Source organism: Phasianus colchicus, chromosome 5 (assembly GCF_987193195.1).
Source record: "Phasianus colchicus chromosome 5, bPhaCol1.hap1.1, whole genome shotgun sequence".
NCBI classification, from domain to species: Eukaryota; Metazoa; Chordata; class Aves; order Galliformes; family Phasianidae; genus Phasianus; species Phasianus colchicus.
Genome location: NC_143440.1, coordinates 45,712,362 through 45,733,094, shown reverse-complemented (window position 1 = coordinate 45,733,094; position 20,733 = coordinate 45,712,362). Strand labels below are relative to the sequence as shown.

At 39.4% G+C, this 20,733-nt stretch overlaps 1 protein-coding gene across 1 annotated transcript in view; it reads left to right on the top strand.

The window, feature by feature from the left end:
- FBLN5 (fibulin 5) overlaps positions 1-20,733 on the top strand; it is a 45,003-nt gene that overhangs the window by 13,356 nt on the left and 10,914 nt on the right. The window contains exons 5-7 of the mRNA XM_031593090.2: positions 15,027-15,149; positions 18,977-19,093; positions 19,987-20,106. Coding sequence (XP_031448950.1) covers positions 15,027-15,149; positions 18,977-19,093; positions 19,987-20,106 — 360 coding nt within the window. The remainder of the gene's footprint in view (positions 1-15,026; positions 15,150-18,976; positions 19,094-19,986; positions 20,107-20,733) is intronic.

Here is a 20,733-nt window from a genome sequence, read left to right as displayed (position 1 = left end):
CACAAGCACTCTGCTCGGGCCCATGTTAATCTCTGCATGTGTTTGCAGCACCCACAGTACCTAGAGATGGCAGTGTTCTCAATGACTTAAAAGTCACCGTTTGTCTTGGCCTCTCACTTATATTTCTTGGGTGAGCTTTGTTTCTTTTTTCTTGGTTCCAGCCTGAAATTGGCCATGGCTGTATGTCACAATCAAGATGTTAAGCCAAAATATATAGAAAATATGAATTGGCTCCTTTACCAGTATAAATCAGCCACATGAGCAGTATGTTTTGCCAGACTCTATAGGCAGAGGTAATGTGCTGGCACTGTTCCCTTGTCTTGTCCTGTGGACCCTGGACCCATGGCAGAGGTGCCATGCAGAAATGTAAGTGCTTGCCGGACAGTGTGTGGAGTTCAGCATGTTTTGACCACTCCATCTGCCAATTGACTGGTTTCCCATTTTAGTACTTCAATGAAATAAGAGGATTTCTCAAAGAAAATAAAGCTACCAGGAGATGAATGGGAGTTACACATCACTGGTCCAGTTCAGGGGAGAAGTTTTAGTGCTCTGCCTCCTGCCTGGGGCGTGCTGCCCATGGGGGATGACAAAATCCACTGAAGTCCATCTTCAGTTCTAACACCAGCAAAACCCTCTCTGCTTTTAGTTCATCTCAGCCATGAGTTATGTTTACAGCTGCCCAGTGGCATAAGGCTGCGCTGCAGTATGAGGACGAAGATGGTCCAGTTGGTAGGTTTGGTAGCATAGGTCATGGGAGAGCTGAAAGGAACACTTGGGTTTTCAAGGCTTTTTTAGGGCCCTTGCTCTCACTGACCTCCATCCATAGTGGAAGTGTAACATGTAAATGTCCTTTGGTTTGTCCTGCAGCCCTTTGCCACTGTCTGCTTGTACAATCTCTCAGTTTTTTGCTCAATATTGCTTTCATTTTTAACCATTTGTCTGAGGAATTCAGTATCTGAGTATCCAGCTGGAAATTCTGGTGGGATCTAGGCCTTCAGGCAGAAGCATTCAGCACCTAAAATCGGGGTGCATATGGTGTCTTCATTTGGGTGCCTAGCAGTGTAATATGTACAAAAGCACAATACTTTCTGAAAAATTTCCTTAGCTTTTCTGTGGTTCATCTCTACATCACTAACATGTCACTACACTGAGAATAAATCTGCTAATCTTTGTGAGGTGTTCAGAAGCTGGAAGTGCAAGAGATTCTTCAGCTAAACGGAGAGAACGTAGGAGGAGAGGGAGAGGGGAGCCTCACGAAAATGCAGAGTCAAAAGGAACCCATACTCTACTGCACAAATGAAACCTTAGCTGGTGAGACAGTAAACTGTTGGTTGGATCAAAGGCATTAACTGGTTTTGTGGTACAAGCTTAACATACCTGTAGGTGACAAGAGAACAGGAAGACTGAAATACACAAAAGTTCAGAAAAGCTACAGTTGTGGTCAGGAAATTAAGGGACTGGAAACCCAGCAGTAGATGAAAATATAATCTAATTTATGGCTTTCTGGTGGAAGAGAAAAAGTAGATGGCAATAATACTGAGAGCAGTTAGCATTGGGCAGTTTCTCAGTGTTACTAAGACTTCTCATCTCAGAACACAGAGGGAGTAGTTCTTTGAAACGTTTCTGCTGAGAACCACCCTATCTACTGACATTAAGTGTAAATACTTTGCTACCAGATAACTGGAATAAGTTTATGGAAATCTCAATATAGAGCAGCAGTAAATTGAGGAGCACTAAAGAGGGTCATTTTGATTTAGATCGTTAAATGTATTATAAAGCTGAGAGTAAGGTAGACCTGCAAATGTTAGAGAAACAGTTGTTTATGGTAGGTGGTACAAAAGTGCTTATTCTTAAGTAAGGTATAATTTGCTAAAGTGAGGGAAAATTACTTTTAGACTGAATGTAGTAAAATCCCTTAGGACACTGCGATGTGTCAGGTTGCATAGACGTACAGTTTGTATGTTACGGTGCTAGAGTAGCACTAAATGTATCAGCAAAAAGATTTGAATACTGCCTGAAAAAAAAAAAGTTAGTGAGAAAAGAGTCTTGAGCATTTGAGGATGGGACAGATATTAATGGGTAAATTTAAGTTGTATTTTTGACATATTTCCAGCTTCCAGTGTGTACGGAGGTGCAGAAGAAAACTCTTAGCTTTATCTAGCTCTGTAAAATTCATTAACATGGGTAACAGCCTCCACCCATTAAATAAAAGTTATTGTCACTGTGGTGAAGGAATGCAAAACTGAGATAGCTTAGATGAGCAGCCTAGGGCTCTCCTTCAGAAGGAGGGATCTTGGAGCAGTGCAAGGACAGTTTGCCAGACTGCCACTCCTTACTCCTGCAGCAGGAGCCAGGCCAGGGAGAGGAGGTGCGGTCCAAAAGCTGAAGCATGCTGCTGGTTTCCTGCTATTGCAACCCCTTTGGGGAATCCCAAACCAGGCATAGGCTGGAGCAGCCTTGGATCTCTCATTTATTTCAAAGGCAGAGCACAGCAACATATACTACACTTGCTGCCAGCAAATCACTAAGAATTGTATCTGGAGTTTAATCCAGAAGCAGATTGAAATTATTTTAACCAAAAGCAGAGCTGATTCTGTGATGGGACAGCCCATACTGATAGCTAACTGTTGGTTTCATGCAGTCTTCTCAAAAGATTGTAGCATGCCAGCTTTAGGAAGAGGTATTCTTCCTAAGAAGAAGTTCTATTTGAAGCTGTAGTACAAACTGTTTTATATTATTCAGCCAATAAGATGCATTTTGAGGCAAAATTCTAAATGAAATAAATATGTTCTGAAGCTGATGACGATGTCTGTCATCACAAGATATAAAATACCATCACACACTGCTCCACTAAAATCTCAAGCTCGCCTCTAGAAGCTTGGGACATAAAACTGTTTCAGAAATGCATGATCCATTGCGTGATCATTCTAAAGAAGGCCTTGAAATGCTGAATTGAGCACTGTCTGATGTATGTGATTAGAAATGATAAGAAATACTGCAAATAGTAAAACTCTAATTGTGCAAGCAACTTGCTAGACATGGTTTGTGCTGAAGGTTGGACCTTCTAAAGTATGCCTTTTAGTAGTAAGTGGCTAATAAAAGGAAAGTATTACAATAAAGGAAAAAATATGATTTAGCTTTTTGCTGGAACAGGTCCACATGATGGGAAACTCAGAGTAAGAGGATAAATTTGCTCCAGGAATAACCACAGACTTTAAATGTTCCAGCTGGTTGAGAACATTGACTTTTTTGTTTATTTATTTACTTCATTTAAAAAAAAAAATATGAAAAGAACATGTTTTTTCAGGCCAGGCCACTTGGAATTGAACCATTTTGGCTTGAGAAAGTTCAATGTGAACACGCATCTTTCTGAGCTTTCATGGGGTCTGTGAGAGCTGATGGGACGTCCTGTGATATCTGTGATATGATCAGCCACATGTTCAGCCCTTAGGGCTAGCTGGACATTTCTGAATTCTGGGCAAGGAGATTGGACTAGCCTTGGAGCTTTGGGCACAAAAGCATTCAGGTCTGTGTCAGTACATCCAATGAAACAGTTCATTTGGTGGGAGACCACCTTAACAGTTTCCAGTAATTTAAGCAGAGATTCACAAAATATTGCCAAAGTGAACCACACTGATAACAAGGTTTACAACTAATCTGAGTACAAGCATTCTGACATCAAAGTTAAATATATTTATATTAAGATCAAATCAGAAGTTCTCTAGAATCTGCTGGAAGCAAAAACTTGTGGAAAATGAACTTTGACTTCAGTTGATAGTAGAATTTGGGTTTTTAGAGATAAAGCTTTTGTCGTGGTAAAAACAAAAAAGAATGTAGCACTGCATCCTGGTTAAATTAAGATGCTTATCTGAAGCCATGAGTCTTCTCTCATGGGGTTCTGGGGTGGGTTTGCTTTGAGAAGGTAAGGCTGGTAAGGGAATATTGCTTCTTGCCATTTTCAACTGTCTGATGTGAGGTGTGGAGAAAGCCAGATTCGTTTCAAAAGTGCATGTGAACATGAATGGGCAAAATTTGCAATACAGGAGATTCTTTTGATATGTAAGGGGAAGCATTATCACTGTGCAGATGGTCAATCACTGGAAGAGAGGCTCATAAAGCTTGTGGCTAAAGGCTGTATCCTTGGAGAAACTGAAAACTTAGCTGGAGAAGGCACTGAGCAGCCTGGTTGAACTGCTTCTGAACTAAGAGGAGCCTTGGGCCAGATGGCTTTTTTAGGTCACCCTGATAAGCCTTATGCAATTCTGTAATTTCAGTGCCTGAAGTGAAGGAGCCTGGGTCTGATACTGGATGTAGCCTTTAGTTTATCTGTGCCTCAAACTCTCTTTGAGTTTTAGCATTGATTTAGAAGAGTCTTTGAGCTCTAACACTGATCTTAAACTGCTGTAAGGTCTTTGAATGGAAGTTGGTAGAGTGAAGTACAAGGAATAATCAGAAGAAAAGGGCTTTATTCTCAGCAAAGTGAATCCTTCATTTCACTGAGTGCAAATTCAGTCAAGGCCATCCAGATCAACACACTGGATTTGTGGCAAAATCAGTAGAGATGAAGAATATCTGCCCGTACCTTCTTCAATTTATTGACTGACAGGTGGGGGTCAGGGCTCCTGCAAGTGTGAGGTAGTTTAAGGAGATGTTTCAGCCCCACATCTTGGCCTGCCTGGAAGTTTCACAGCCATCCAGAACCTGTCATCTTCTTGCCCAAACCTTGCAGTTCTTGGAACTAAACAAAACACAGCTCTCTGTTCCTAATAGCTGCACACATCTGCTTTGAGCTCTTTTCCTGAGATTGCATACATGTTGAAAATTTCTGTACTAGTTTATGATTGAATGAAATTAAAAACAAGGACAGGAAGAGGAAAGGAAGAAGCTCTTTCAGATGAAACATCTTTTTCTAGGGAGCCATGAACAGAGAATAAGGAAGGCAGGAGAACTGCCAGTAGACATCCACATCACACACTAACTATAGGAAACCAAACCTCCCATATCCACACAATTTTCACTTATCTGGGAAGAATTGCAACCCAGTTGGACGGCAGCAAATTTGGAACATAATAAGGAAGAATTCCAAGCAAATGTGGCTCAATCATTATAAAACAGCCAAATCTGAGCTAAAGCCAGTTACTTGAGCAGGGATTATAGGCATTTTCCAATGATCACCACTACAGAAATAAATAAATAGATTACTTGCTATGTATACACTCAAAGGGAATGTTGCCCGACATGCATAGCTCTTTGCTATTAACAGTAATGAGAACACAGCTGTCTGAGCTTGGAAGCCAGTATTTGCAAAGTATAATTCTCAAGGATTTTTATTCTCCACTGGCTTTTGTCCACTACCCAATCTTTGCTTACAAAAGAGCCCAAAAGGCCCTAACATTTATACAAGAATTACCTCGGCTTTGCGATACTTTTGAGGTTGTTATAAAGCATGCTGTCACATGGACAGATTTGAAACTCAGATGAAATATGAAAAACAAATTTCTCTCCTGATAAGCTGCTCAACTTCCTTAGTGCCAATCACAACACTTTTTTTGTAGTCAATCACGCTTGTCTCCTAGAGCAACTGGCAAGGACTGCTGCTGTGGGCCAAGATGTGAAGCTCTACCATCCCAAGTAGTTCACAGCTTCAAACTGCCTGCACAGCTCATGTCTGAGTCTGGGCAGACAGCTGTGTGACTTGCGTCAGGTATAATCAATCAGCTCTGCAGAGCTCCTATAGCCATGACAAAACCTCTCCACTGTCCATGGGCACGTTCTGTTAGCACTCATGGTATGGCCAGGTTATTTTCCATGGTTTGGTCAGCTAGATTCTGGGGGCAAAGTCTTTGATTTCTCAAGAAGATAAAATACAGTCTTTGTTGTGTGTGCTTTTAACTCAAATAAGTTAGGTGACATGAGATGATCTACAGCCATGTCACTTCCATCAGGAGTCTCCTTGTGTTCCCAAGCCAAACTGCTTTGAATCCAGTCCATTCCCAAATGAGATGATGGTGATGATTGCTGAAGATTGCTTGCTGATTTGTGTGAGGTCAATTAGAGATCAATTTCTTATCACTATTCATGTTCCCCATAATGGAGATTCCTTGCATTTTCAGGTCTGCGATATTTAACTTTCACAGCTGCCTGCACAGCATGCTTGAGTGGTGGTTAAAGCTTTCACCATGTTGTATGTCAGAAGAAGATGCGTTTTGATGGAAAAAAACCCAGTCCTTTCAGTAAAAGTTTCTGCCTGCCCCATAGGTGGAGATTTGCATCCCTTTGTTTTTATTGTGACTTTAATTTCTGACTCCATTTGGATCCATTTCTCCTGCTATATTATAAGTAGGGCTGTTCTCTTTACTGGTTATTGTGGTATACTCACAGTCTCGGACCTCTTCAGCCTGCCAAAACATTTGGAAAAGGAGCTCTTAATGACTCAGTTAAAATGTACGTTCAAGAAGTTCACTTATTAGAGGAAATGTAAACTGACCACCAATTGGCTAAACCAGCTGGCTGGACTATTTGTGCTTGTGATTTCTCAGAGCTCCCTGGGGAGTGTAAGCAGGAATAGCAGTTCTCTTCTTTTAGTTCTCTAACAGAAAAGTCTTTAAAAGAATTCGTTGGAGGAGAAGCCAATAGCATTTTACAGATATGTTTAAAAGCTTTATAAGTAGTTTTTAACTCCTGTACTTCTAGTATATTCCTTCTGACATGGTCTTTTAAAACTATCCGAAAGAACTGCAGAAAAAATATACAATTTAGCCATAGGAAAAAATTACTTCTTCAGTGTTAATGGTTTTACTTCTGTGAAATTTTGCAAGCCTTCTCTAGAGATTCTTCTATGAGACTATTTCAAGCGATGCAGCAAAAAGATGACTGCAAGGACCTTTTGCTAGAAGTATGCCTTCATGTCTCAGTCGCCTGTGTATTTGCTGGCACTGACCGCACTCCTTTTTCTCTTCCATTGCAATACAAAGTGTCACTTACATAACCTCCCAGCAGCTGGGATTATTCTCAGTAAATGCTCTCACCACCATATGAGCAGATCTCAGTGTAGCAGATGATCGTAAGAAATAGGTCATTCTGAGAAAGGGATAATACAACAGTAACATTCTATTTGTACAGCTGAAAAAGATGTTTGCTGCCAATGAAGATGAAACCACTGATGTGAGCAGCAGCTGCTTGGTACCTCCTCGTTCAGCAGGTTCAGCATAGCCACTGGAATTGGACTGCTAGCAATTCTTGACCCTGCTCCTACAGGATACTCAGGTCACTCTGGTTCTGCTGTACCACAGCTACTTGGAATAGCATTAAGTGCAACATGTAAATAACTGAGATTCCCAAATAACATGCATTGACCATGGATTTTGTTAGTTGGACAGAATGTTGATTGGGAAATCATGGGTATGGAGAACACAGTTATACCCCAATCCATGGGCTTGTGATGCTTAAGCAAAGCTCTCGACTGAAAGTACTAGTTTTGCTTATTTCCAATTCAAAAATTAACATGCAGACTGTGCTTTCATGCAGAGGTTTTCGTGGGAGGAATCCATGCAACCAGCTGTGATCTTAGAAATTGCTGAGAGTGAGGAGCTATGATCGTCAAGATGATGCCGAGATTGAATTTTTCTAAGCAAAAGAGAAAGATGCTGCCACCCGTCTGTCCCCCTTGCTGTACGCTTTGTATCAATTACTGTCCTACAAACTTCAGTCACAAAGGCAGGACTGGAACTGTGCTCAGAGAGCAAAGTCCTTTCACAGTTAAGCTGATGTTTATTATCTTTGAGCAATGTTAAAAGTGTGCTAGCTACGGAAATGCTCCAATAGCTGGCAGGAGATCTAGAACCTGTGACACATGTTGAGCAATTTTCATAGCAGGCAGGAGTACACATTTGTGGCTCACATTAGTATCCCCTTCCAGACTGACCATCTATGTGAAAAAAGCACTTTAATCCTTCTTTAGAAGTCAAACAATAACAGTAATGCATGTGGGATGCAAATAGAAAATTAATTCAACAATTTGCGTCCAGTCCTCAGACACTGAAATATGCAATTAAACAGGTGTTTAGGGAGTTGATCTTGGACTGTGTCCAAACTCAGCAGGGTCAGTTGTCCTTGGAAAATGCCCCTGACCCCACACAGCAGCAGTTTGAATTTGGCTCTGGTTTGCACTTTAGGAATGTGGCATTGTTATTTCTTCCCTTTTCTTATCAAATATAATTATCTTGAGAAAAAAAAACTTTTGAGAAAACATGTGATTTCACCGAGTAGAAATCTACTACTGAGGAAATTATTTCTCAGTGTCCAAATAAGGAGTGGGGGAGAAGTTTGGGGAAATTTCTCTGTTCCAAGTAATTTTGGATCTGAAACCCACGTTACTGAGCTCGGATGTTTAGTCCTGGCCTGTAATTACTCCTACAAAACATAGACATCCAATCTTTGTATTATTTTAAAAAGGAGCCCTGAGGGTTATAAATGACTGAATGAGCTTCAGTGTTTCAGCAGACAGAGATTCTGGAATGAGCTCACAGATTTGAGTCTCTCTGCAAGAAATTCGTATCTCAAGAGTAATGTGAATTCCTAGGGTTGTGTTGGTGTTGGTACATTGGCAGGGCTAAAATAAAAATGGAATAAAATAAGGAAGTATGGCCACCAGAACAACAATATCTCCTGGTAGAAGGTGAAGAAAAGCTTCCTTCAGAAAGTTCTGTGCAAGACCTGTGCTCTTACAACTGTTCAGCCTTGCTGCATTGAACCCTTTGGTGCTAATTGCTCTCAAATAATTGTGATGGTAAAAACTTGCCCACAATTGTTGGTCAAAAGGATGAAGCATGAAGCACAGCAATAGCTACTACTGTGACCCACAGAAATTTGTGGCATTATTATCAGAATTCATTACTTAAGAAAGGAAGTCATGCATGCTAAATATGTTCCAAATAGAACAAAATGTAACAGTCCATCTGTGAAACAGTGCACATTGCCAAAAGCATATCGTCTTGGAAATCTTCTGTCCACATTGGCTTGCCTCTTGAATGCAGTGTCCAAGCGAAGTTTCTATTCTAATCACCAAAGTCTCTAATAATGTACTTCTAACTCAATGGTAAGTCCATGTCCTTTTGTGATAGCTCTCTGCTAGGGGCATTAGCACTTTTCCAGGCAGCACAGAAAGGGACAGTCACAAAGGGAGTGCTATGGCACCATGAGCACCACTTCACCTGTGGAGAGATGTGTACTTACTGCCCACTGCTTTCAGCACAGGTGGATGGATAAGGTCTTCCTGGCTCCTGTAGTGGGAGGTGCAAATCATTTTCTGGAACAGGCTGCCCAGGGAGGTGGTAGACTCACCATCCCTGAAAGCCTTCAATAAAAGGTAGATGTGGCACTGAATGACATGGTTCAGTGGGCATGGTGGTGATGGGTTGACGGCTGGACTAGATGATCTTAGTGGTCTTTTCCAACTCTAAAGGTTCTATAATTCTTGGCACAAGGCTTCTTCAGTAAGCTGTAAGCTTTCCAGTCAGGTCTGTTTTCTCTGTTGCATAGGATGTAACCATATGCTCAAAAATTCCAAAACAAAATTCATCAATATATTTTTCCTTTTTTTCTTTTGAATGTATTGGTTTGTCAATAAAGTCTTTTCCTGCAGGACTCACTCTGATATTGTTGTGTCTGAACTGATTAGCTAATTTTTAGGGTGTTGTTTTGGCTGGAAACATATCCTTAGGACTTTGTTGTCTGCTGTATTCTTTAATGCTTACAGTCCTGTTTATGCACGAAATTCTGTTTTTCTGAGCACAAGAAAGGCAAACAACGTCTTTGACTACAATTTTTGAACCTAGTTTTCTAGAGAGCCAGTGTCCTAAGCACTTCTCCGTCTAAGCTCCTTCTCTTCTTTCCTCCTGGCTTTCTCCCCTGGCTTTCCACGTCCTAAACCTACTCAGCTTGCCAAAAACAATCTCCTGCATATCCATTTCCACTAAGCAGCACTTTAGTCATCTGTGGGCTCTTTGATTCAACAAATTACCTGGGGTGATAACTTGCATTCTTTCTTTTGCTCTTGCTTCATGCTTTATAATGATGTAATTGTTCTATGTGCCCTGAAAGAAAGGTGATTAGTGTGCTCAGCATCTGGAGGTTGACCACTTAGCATCTTCTGACATAAGAAAGTTATCAACAGTTTCTGAGTTTTCTGTATTTTTTTCTACAGTTGCTACAAACACTAGACATGTAATGCCTCTCTAAAAATTACATTTATTAATTAAATTGCAAATGAAAACTTTGATGAAAAATTGAACATGAGTAATTTTAAAATTGAGGAATAATGAAGTTATTTTTCTCTTTTGCAAAGGAAAAGTAACTTGGAAGAACTTTACAAATTCCTACTCTCTTTTTCAGTAATTGTGACCATACAACCTTAGACATAAATTGGTATTTTAAGTGCATGATTTTTTTCTACTACACATTTTGGAGAACAAATACTGTTCACGTGCAAGGCCCTAAAGTAATGGAACATCTACCATGTGTTCTGCTAAGTTTTTCAAATGGTTAATCAGTAGTAATGCTAAAGTTTGTGCCTTATGTTTATTTAGAATTTGTCTTCTAAATGTGAAAGCATTTCATCTCATCATCTTTTGCTAGCTTTAGTGACCATCTAAAAACTTTGCTTCCATGCAGAGTTTTATAAATCACTGTCAAATATACCATGAACCTTTTTAAAACAGATGAATACATGGAGTCTTGCTGTGAGACAGGCTTTTGTGACTTGGAAGTGCTCTTTGGAGATTTCCTGATCTCTTTGCAATACCGCTATTTGAGCTGCTGACACCAGAAATGTATTTCAGTAATTATTTTTCTAATGCAATATACAGTGGTAAGAACAATTTCCTGTGTCTACTCAACATTCTTATGTTTATGTTTGTATTTGCAGTGCCGTGTCAGGAAAAGTTCACGTTCAAATGATTATCTTTAATGACTCCGGAGTTATTTTAATTACTAACATTTTTTATTCTTGCATTTGTCTGCCTTGAAATGAACTTTCAAATGTACCCACCATATCTAGCAAATTATCTTTACTGTTCCCTTTTTATAGTTCTTAACTCCACCAACTTGTGATGCTCTGCATTTCATCCTAAATGTGGAAAAAATTCGACCAAAACTAAATCCTGAATATCTCAGAGACACTCACATTATGATTCTACCCTTAAGATTCTTTCTTGAGTTTTCTAGTTTTCTAGTTTTAGCCTATTTCATATGGCCAACAATGAATATGTCTGATTTTAATTCAGTAAGCTGATGTATTGTTTTACTTTTTATGCTGTGATTTCTTGTATTGTTATTGAGTCAGTATAAAAGGTCACTGTGCACTAGCCTCCCTGGTGAAATGTGGTAGTATCTTGCAGTTTGATATCTAGGTTTTCTTTCCAACTGCCCTGTTTTTCATATGCATGGCTTTAAACTTATTTTTATAGTTATTCATTTCCAGACAACGAGATTAAAGATTTCTTTCATTGTTCTATGATATGGCTAAATTCAAAAGAATCTGTGAAGATTACTGCTAGCTTTTACAGATTATAAAACATAAAGCTAGTAATTTGCATGCTAAACACAATTAGTTCATTTATTTATTTTGACACTGTAAATGATATCTATCCAGTCATTAGGCATCTTGCAATCCATTAAAAATACAATCTGTACCAACAAAAACAAAGCATCAACTTATCACATCCCACAAAAAAAAAAAGTCAGTCATCCAGAAATGTAAAAAATACACTCTCCACCCTTCCAGTCCCTAGAGGAAACCCCAGTGCCCCAGCCATCTCACCTCTGTCCAAATGTCAAGTAAACAAAATATCACGTGCCAGGGTTGCTAGACCAAATCACCACCAACATAAATTCTTCAGACGGACATTCTGAGCTAAGAGAGAGGGATGAATGTTGGTGAATGATGGAATATTTGGGCTCAGGCTCTTGCAGCAAGAGCCTTTTGACAAGTGTGTGTAGAGAGTCCTCCAATCTATTCTCCCATTCAGTCAGTAAACCAAAGATTTTTAAAACTCGTGAGTTTGAGTCATGGTGCTCAGTGTTTGTTCTAGATGGTATTTCGTAGATGAAGAGATCTGTGGTCTGGATGGGTTGTGTGGTTGCTCTAATATTCATTTGGGAAGTAATGCAAACTGTTCCCACTTCAGGTCAAATTTTAATTTCAGTCTGGACTTTTGCCCTGTAACTAGCTGTGGGAGCAGTAATACCAATGCAACAACTAGAAGGTCAGATGAGAGAATATAGTTGACTGCTAATTTGATAGCATACAACAGCATAACCAAGAGCCAAGTCAGGGCCAGAGTTGGCCAAGCATGGCTAGTTTTCTCTCCAGCTAATATAACTTCTTTTTCCCTTCCTGTTGAATGTCTAATTTTGATTTTATTAACCACACCAATTCTCATTGTTTTTTACATTGTAAATGGCCTGAGCAAGACAGAGTCCCAGCTTGAGTATACTCCAAGAGGATACCTAATGTTAACGAATTGTTGCACTGATATTTTTCTCACAGTGCAAATATCAGCTTTTACTTTGTGAGCTGATGCAATGTAAATAGCTCCCAAAACTGCTGATCTGTTTGCATCGGCCGGGCCTGTCAGAATTTAATGGCACATCACTGTAAGGAGCAACCTTAGAGAAAGACAGAGATGCATAATATAGATCCATTGTATGCATTCAGGACGAGGCAAAAAGATTTCAGTAAGATACCAGTGATATATCTGTTTATACCTATTGCATAAAATTTCATTAATGAAGTCAGTGAAGTATTTCCCCCCAGTGAAGGGAAACAAGGCATTTTAAAAGGAAAACTTCAGGCTGATTAGGTTTTCCTGAGGCAGCAGAAACTCCACAGGTATCCTCTGTTGTAAAAATTTTGCATTCAAATGGAAATGCATCTCCAAGACCATTGTGGAAGATGAAGACTGAGACTAAGCAAGCAGTCAAATCACAGACAAAAGCTAGTTGAAGATTGGAAGGGACCTATGGAGGTCATCTGATCTAGCATGCTCAAGCATGGCCACCTAGAGCCTCTTGCACAGAAACGTGTCCAGAAGGCTTCTGAGTATTTCTGAGGAGGGAGAAATCTGTCTGATAGCAAAGAAAAGAGGAGTGATGCCTTAGTTCTCCTGAGTGACTATTGCTCATGCAGCCACTACAAAGATGGCTTTCACAGCCACCCATTGCTTTCTCTGCAAGCAAAATGCACCACAGACAAGTAGAGGAACTGCAGTCTTCAATACATGGCAGTAAGACCATGAGCTTCATTTTGTCTCCGCTGGGTTTCACCTATTAGTAACACTGGAAGCAGTGAACATGGAAAATTAAAATCTCTTCTTATTTTTAAGTTTAGGAGAGGCTAGAAACAGCAGGGTTGGCTAGATCCCAAGGGCCCAGTCTTTAAACAATAAGTAAGCATGACGAATAGAAAGTTTTTTCATTTAGAAAACATTAATGTGATTCTTACGAAATTTATGGTTAGGTAATATCTGTGTTCAAATAGCACCAATTATGTGTGATATGCTGTATGAAGGGAGGATCCAGAATTTAAGCCCAATCATAGAAGCAATAGATGAACTGCATAACATATTTATGTATCCTTATAGTCTAGACTTCTTATCTTACTGCTTTCCCACTTCCCCCACCATTTTGCCAGCCTTTCCTCTAGCCAATAAAGACGTGGGAACAGATTTCTGACATAGTTAATTATCTCTAACTGTGCCACTCTTGTTATCTTAATAGCTTTAACTCACCGTAAATTGCTGATACAGATTTTTGCAAGAACTCCAGACTCTCTGCATTTGTGTAATGTGTAGGTATTTATTTATATATCAGAATATGTTAGATATGCTGCTGTGGTAGACTGGATCAGTTATTTCATGTTTGCTAGGATTTTACACCTCATTGAGTTATAATTCCTGCCCTCTTCTGCCTGATCCAGCCCAATGCATTGTGAGATATTCTCAGTCATGACCCAACAAAAATCTGGGTTAATGAGAGTCAGGGAGTGATAAAGGGAGTAACATTGCTCAGATGACATTGGACTTCAGCAAAGGCCAGTACATGGTATGCTGGAATAAAAATTAGTTTAGGTATCAATAAATAAAACATAGAAATCTGAGTTGGCTGAAAAAATGACACAATTTATCTTGTGATATTTCCACTTCTGACATCTAGAGATAAACACAATGCCAGAAACATCAGGGAAAAAGACTGAGCAAGGAAGAATTCAAATTGAACTTATGACTCTGAAAGGCATTTTTAATCTGTTAGGTTCCAGTGTCCTGGCTTATATAAATGTAGGAATGTTATTCACCTCCTCTGAAAAAAAAAAAAAAAAAGAGGCCCACAACAAAGCACCCTAGGGGGTTGTAATAAAAAGCCAAATACATTAAAAACAATAGGGATGGTTAAAAAAAAAAAAAAAAAAAAAAGTTCTATTTTCAGGAAATTGATTCTAGAGAAGTATACATTTTTTTCTCCGGTTGATATTGCTTGAACCTTCTGACTGAAAATTTGCAGTGAGATATTATATGTTGGTAAAGGTAGGAAGTAATATTTTGTATACATTTGATCCTCACAATGGTTGTGTCTGTGTGTCTCTTGAGCCCCTGCTCAGCTCTTGCTGTGCAATTGAGTTACATAGCTCTTGCAGCAGCCATTGCCCAGGGCTGAACACCGTCCCAAAGCATGGCAATCCCAGTGCAGTGACAAAACAAGTGTGGAAGTAGTGAAAAGCATGCCCTTCCCGAGGCTCTCTGTGACACAGTGGGTCATCTGCAGAAGGGAAAGGTTTTTTGATGAGCGCACACAGTTCTCGCTGCCCTCTGACATTTATTTTTATGAATTTACTTCAGGTTATGGTCATTCTCTCTGGTTCACTGCACATTGTCTCCTCGCACAGACTTGTGTACACACTACAACTCCCTGCACAGTTTGACAAACCTTTTGTTCTCATTTCAATTATTAATTGCTGTATTTTTGTGTTGCAGATATTGATGAATGTGCTTCCGATTCTCACCAGTGTAATCCCACCCAGATCTGCATCAATACTGAGGGGGGATATACCTGTTCCTGCACTGAAGGCTACTGGCTGCTAGAAGGCCAGTGTTTAGGTAAAGACCTCTTGCCTTATGAGATTTGCATATCTGTGCTTGTATATCTGTACCTGTGAATGGTTGAACTAATTTCATTGAGTGTCTTTGTCAAACATGGAGTTAAGGCTATGGCTGTGCAGAAACTAATGTCTTTCATCTTTGCAAGTGCCAACAGTATGCTTGGCAGAGGGATTCCCTGATGGAACAAAATGTTGATGTAAGTGCCATATGACAGCAGCTATGTTACGCATGGGATTTTTATATTCCCTTTTGTAAGGGTCACGTAAGTGGATGTGTACAAAAAGACTTCTTCCCAAACAGACATGTCCTTTTCACACAGTTACAGTCCAGACCAGAAAGGATAACTATTCAGTACCAAGAAACAAGCTTATAAATCCATTCAGCCAATCTGCACCAATGAGTGCAGTTTCTGCAGCTTTCAAGCAGTTTTTGTTTTTTGTTTTTCTTGCAGCAATGTTCTTTTCATCCTTTTAGCTCAGCATTGCTGAAAAAACATCCTTTAACAAACAGCACAGGAAAGCTTTCCAGTCCCTGCAGACCTGCATGTTGTCTGACATGCCCATGGGATGATGAAGGAAATGCTCATGTTAGGTACATCTCTCCAAAGGAGATAGGACACAAAAGCTTTTTTAACATTTGTTCTATAACTTTTTCCCCTGGGCGTGGGCTGTTTGGCTGCCAGCTATCCAGAGCTGGACCATTCTGTCACAACACCTCAGCTGGAAGAAGAATGGGATTTCCCTGCCCATTCAGTCCTGGAGTTTCTCCAGATGTTTTCTGAATTTCTCCTCCCAAGTACCAGTTCTAGTGCAGGACTGTCATGCAGCTGCTTTTCTAACTCATGTGGCAGGCATGGGAGGCTGATGGGGACAGAGCTGATCCTCAGCTAAATGGGGGTCTGCATGGCTGCGGCTGCATCAGGGAATCAGTGTCATGTAATGAAGGGAAATGAAGTCCCCAAGCCTCCTGCTCCTTAATCTCTGGTAATTCCTGTTGGGGGAAAAAAAAAAAAAAAAAAAAAAAAAAAAAAGTGGTAAATAATAGAATCAGAATGCATGCTAAATGCATTATTAAATAAATAAAACAGGCTGACTAGAATGTCAGAAAGGAGCCATTCTGCCAGGTTAGAGGAAACTACAACCAGCCCATATAGGGAGCATGCAAGTATTTTGTATGCAAGTATTCTCTTGCATACAAAAAGAAACTGGAGGTGAGGAACAGCCTGAATATGTGGATGCATAGAGCTAAGCTTGAGCTGGGGCTTGCACAGGTATTTGTGGTGAGGAAGGGGTGAGAGAGGGCAGGGAGGGGGATTTTGCTCTATGTCATCTGTTGTGTTACCAATTTACTTCTTCAAGTTTCAGCCCAAAGTTAAGGATTGTGTGCATCATTCAGGACTTGGACATGGATCTAAAGCACTTTTCTGCTTGATGGATATACCAGAGAGCTGAAATGACTGCTTTGCTGAACTGATTTGAAAATCTGCTTATGCCATTTAAAATAAGCAATAATATTCTACTGTTGCCCACTTTATGTATTTCAAAGTAGTGCAAAAAGCTAGAAAAAGAGCTAGAAGCAAGTTTTGTTTAGAATCTTTTTTTTTTTTTTTACTTTCAAAAAGCCTGTTTTCCATACTTTCCATTGGGCTTGAAGAAGTGATTTTTGCTGTCATTAGGCAGTTAAAGACTGTTCATTTAATGCAATCAGAGGACTGGCTTGAGTTTTTAGAGACAGATTCTTAGGGAATACTCTTAGTATACCACACTTACGAAAAGGTACCCTTCTGTCTGTTGTAATAATCCCAGTAATGTTTACACAGCAAGAGTCAGTACAGTAGAGTCCACAAACACCACCCACAAGAATAAGCCCTGTAAAAGTTCTTCTCCCTAAAATTGCAATGCTCTTGAGTTAACAGTTCCACAAAATCCAGTGCTTGTATTTAAAGTAATGCAGTGTGTCAGTGAAATGAAATATTAATTTACTTAAAACCAATGTTACTTTTTGCAGAGTTTAGGCCAAGCCTAGTGCTGTTGTACATGCCATAGCTGGCCTTTGGGTTACCCTGCTATTTGAAATGCGGTGGGAATTAAAGTTAGTAAGGGTAAAACCAAGTGTCAATGTCCTTGTTATTTTACACAGTGAGAGTATTTCCAAAGCTTTGATATTTTCAGCATGCCTTCACAAGACTTGGCAAAACTGTGCTATTGAAGCCAACAATGTAAAGCTGAATTACAGGATGTAGCTACTTATACATCAGATTCAAAATGTTGTTGTTTTTATAGTATTACCACATCATGTAAAAGTTCAAGTCATTCAAGAATTCATTTTCTCAAAACAGTCTTAATATATTGCACCAAAACAGGAAGCATTTAGCTAACAAATAATGAGCTGCTGGAATTCATGTAGATGTAACTGTATGCATGAGAACCATAGGGAAAATGTCATTTTGATTTTCTTGTGCATTGGAATGCACGATGAGGGTCACTCCACCAAAACCTGTGCCTTTCCTTACAGAACTTTACTCACTAAACTTCATTTACAGCAGACTGGCTGCAGATTTTACGCTTGGTTGGTCTTCCTAGCTTAGCATTTCATTGATGAAATGCTCTTATTTCCTACTCACATTAGCGTCTTAGGAATGGACATTCAAAACTGTGTCTTCTTGTGTGAGTCTTTCAGATGGCAGGATTGTCACTTTTCCAAATTATCCACAGCCTTTTACACAGTCACAGTTTTTCCATACACAGTTCTATTTTCAAATTGGGAAAAAATTAACGTGCTCTTTCAATAAAACAATCTCCCATGGTCATACGTACAGAAAGTATTTATAAAGAGAGGGTTTTCCAGTACCTGCTTTGTCCTCTGCTGTCATTACAGTGGCCCTAGAGATTAGCAATGATGGGTGTTGAATGAGAGGTAAGACTTGCTCTGATCTTATTTTAATCACCCATAAGAAGAATCCGAACAGGAATTCGACGTTTAGACCATCAAAGCTTTGCAAAGCTGCAAAGCTTTGAGAGCAACCACTAAAAAAATCTCCATAGATCAAAAGCCAATTGATACTAAAAGGAATGTAAAGCCTTGAAAGTGACAGCTACTATGGTTCCTAGGCCAGGAACAAAATTCTTCTAGCACTTCCATTGCACATAATTTACAGCATTTTCTTCTTTTTGCTTTTTCCTTAACAGTTGACTGTATGTATTTCTAATGCTTTATTTAAGCCCAAATTATTATTTCATTTTGGTAGCTAATTTATTGTTTACATTTTTGATCTTGTAATTTATCTCTTAAAGATTTACATAAAATGCAAATGTGACTATTGAAAAACAATTCTTCTGAGAACATCCTGTCTGGAATAAAAAAAAGGAGTAAGAAAAACTTGCTTTTTTCATGAGTAGCTTTGGTATACATGGGAATAAAACATTCTTCTCCCTTGATTCTGACAAAGCTTTGCTGCAGGGCTGTGTTTGTGTTGATGGATGGTACCAGCTGTCAGGTTAGACTTCCAGGTAATGCCTGAAGGGGCTGACTCTGGGCCTTCTGATAACATAGCATTGAGCTCAACATTACAGCAATGGCAGTCATTTCATAGAATCTGCTGTCAGCTGTAAGATATGAAGAAAAATGCAGCGCTGCATTCTTTTGAGCAAAAATACATTTTAACTGTAATTCAGCCTGAACACCTAAAAGTTTGGCTGTTAGATCTGTAACCACCACACCGTGTTACTTCTCTGTTGTTGGTGCCATTGATTCTGTGTGTTTGATGCTTTGTTTTTGCACGTGGAAACGCCAACCACTCTGTTTTTCCTCTTTCCCATTCATAGATATAGATGAGTGCCGTTATGGTTACTGCCAGCAGCTGTGTGCCAACGTGCCTGGTTCCTACTCCTGTACATGCAACCCAGGCTTTACACTTAACGATGATGGAAGATCGTGCCAAGGTACCGTGCATTCTTAACCATGATTGAAATCTTTGGTCCCAACCAAACAGCAACACTTAAAATGTGCTTAGTTCTTAGCATACAAGTAACTGTCCCAGCATTGCTTTGAAAATGCTGATAGGTTTCTCTGAGATACTTCTGTAGCTCCCTTGTGAACATTTGTTTGCCACCACAGCGCATAGGACAGGTACAGATGCAGCCTAAGCAGTATATCCGTAGAAATATACAAAAGGCCCAACCCCCCTAGATTTGTATTGAAATTACCAAGAACTGAGCACTGAAGCACTTCTACCTATGACAGGAAACCTCTGCCAGATAAGCAAATTAGATCAGAGTCACCCAAGCTTCAGATAAGGGTCCTGAGCATAAGAACAGCTTTTGCTGTGATGTGCTACCTGAATCACAGTCAACACAACCTCTCTATAAGATGATCCATGACAATGATAAAAGAACTTTTGAGAAATTGTTGATGTCCTAAACAAATAAAAAATGGTTTTCTCACAGCCAAAGTTCCCATAAGGATCATTCCTCACTGTGTTATTCCCGTAAGGTGTATCCTACTGCATTTTGTATCGGGTCGGTTATGGCAGAATCTTTTCCATGATTTTAATGTTACAAGATAAAGAGACGTGTTTATAATAAATATTTCACCCTATCTTTCATGTTATTTTTTTGAAGACATTGCCAAAATGTTTTAATTCCACGCGTGTTGTTTCCTACACATTATTTCTAACATCATCTGGTATCTCAGTAAATAAAACTGACTTTGTTATGTTTTTTTCAGAACAAATTATTTTTACAATGCATGTAATCCATTTGAAATGCTTTACAGTAATGAATTGAAAATAGAGTTTGGAGAGAAGTTACTGATTCAGGGTATTGTCTTCCTGTAGATGTGAATGAATGTACGGGAGAAAATCCTTGTTCTCAGACTTGTGTCAACACCTATGGCTCTTTTCTCTGCCGCTGTGAACCTGGCTACGAACTGGAAGCTGACGGAGTTAACTGCAGTGGTAACTGTCTTCAGTTATTTATTGTTTTGGTTTCTTTAATTCTATTATGCTTTCTTTTTCCAGCGTACTGTTTTGTATTTGCTTTTGTAGAAGTCTTCTGCTTTGGTCTGTGATTAGCAGCAGGATAACTGCAACTAATGTGATCTTCCTTCCAGTTCCAGTACGCAGCAAATACCAAGAAAAGTGCAGTGGAGGAGGGCTGCAAAAGGTTTTAAAGAACTAAGCTAAATATTAAAAAGCTCCAAGATAACAGCAGAACATAAGGAAATGGTTTCTGATGCTGAATGGGAATCTTACTAAAGCAAGTAAAGTAGGGGCAGTCCTAGAACATTTTTCCACAATTTAAGAAATACTCATTCATAAAGCACTTTTCCATTTGTCTTTTGAATGCACGTACTCTTTTTGCTCTTATGATCTCACACTTCTGCCTAAACCTTCCCTATTTTCCCCTGCATGGCTCTGTCTGCACTTCAAAAATAATGTGCCATTTTTCTTAGCAGTTATTGCTGATCTTTCAGCTCATAGCAGATGAAACTGCTTATGTTACTCTATTTTTTCCTCTCTTGTTTTTATTTTATTGCTTTATTTTAATTGAAGATGAAATGTATTTCTGTGCTTAATGTTCCC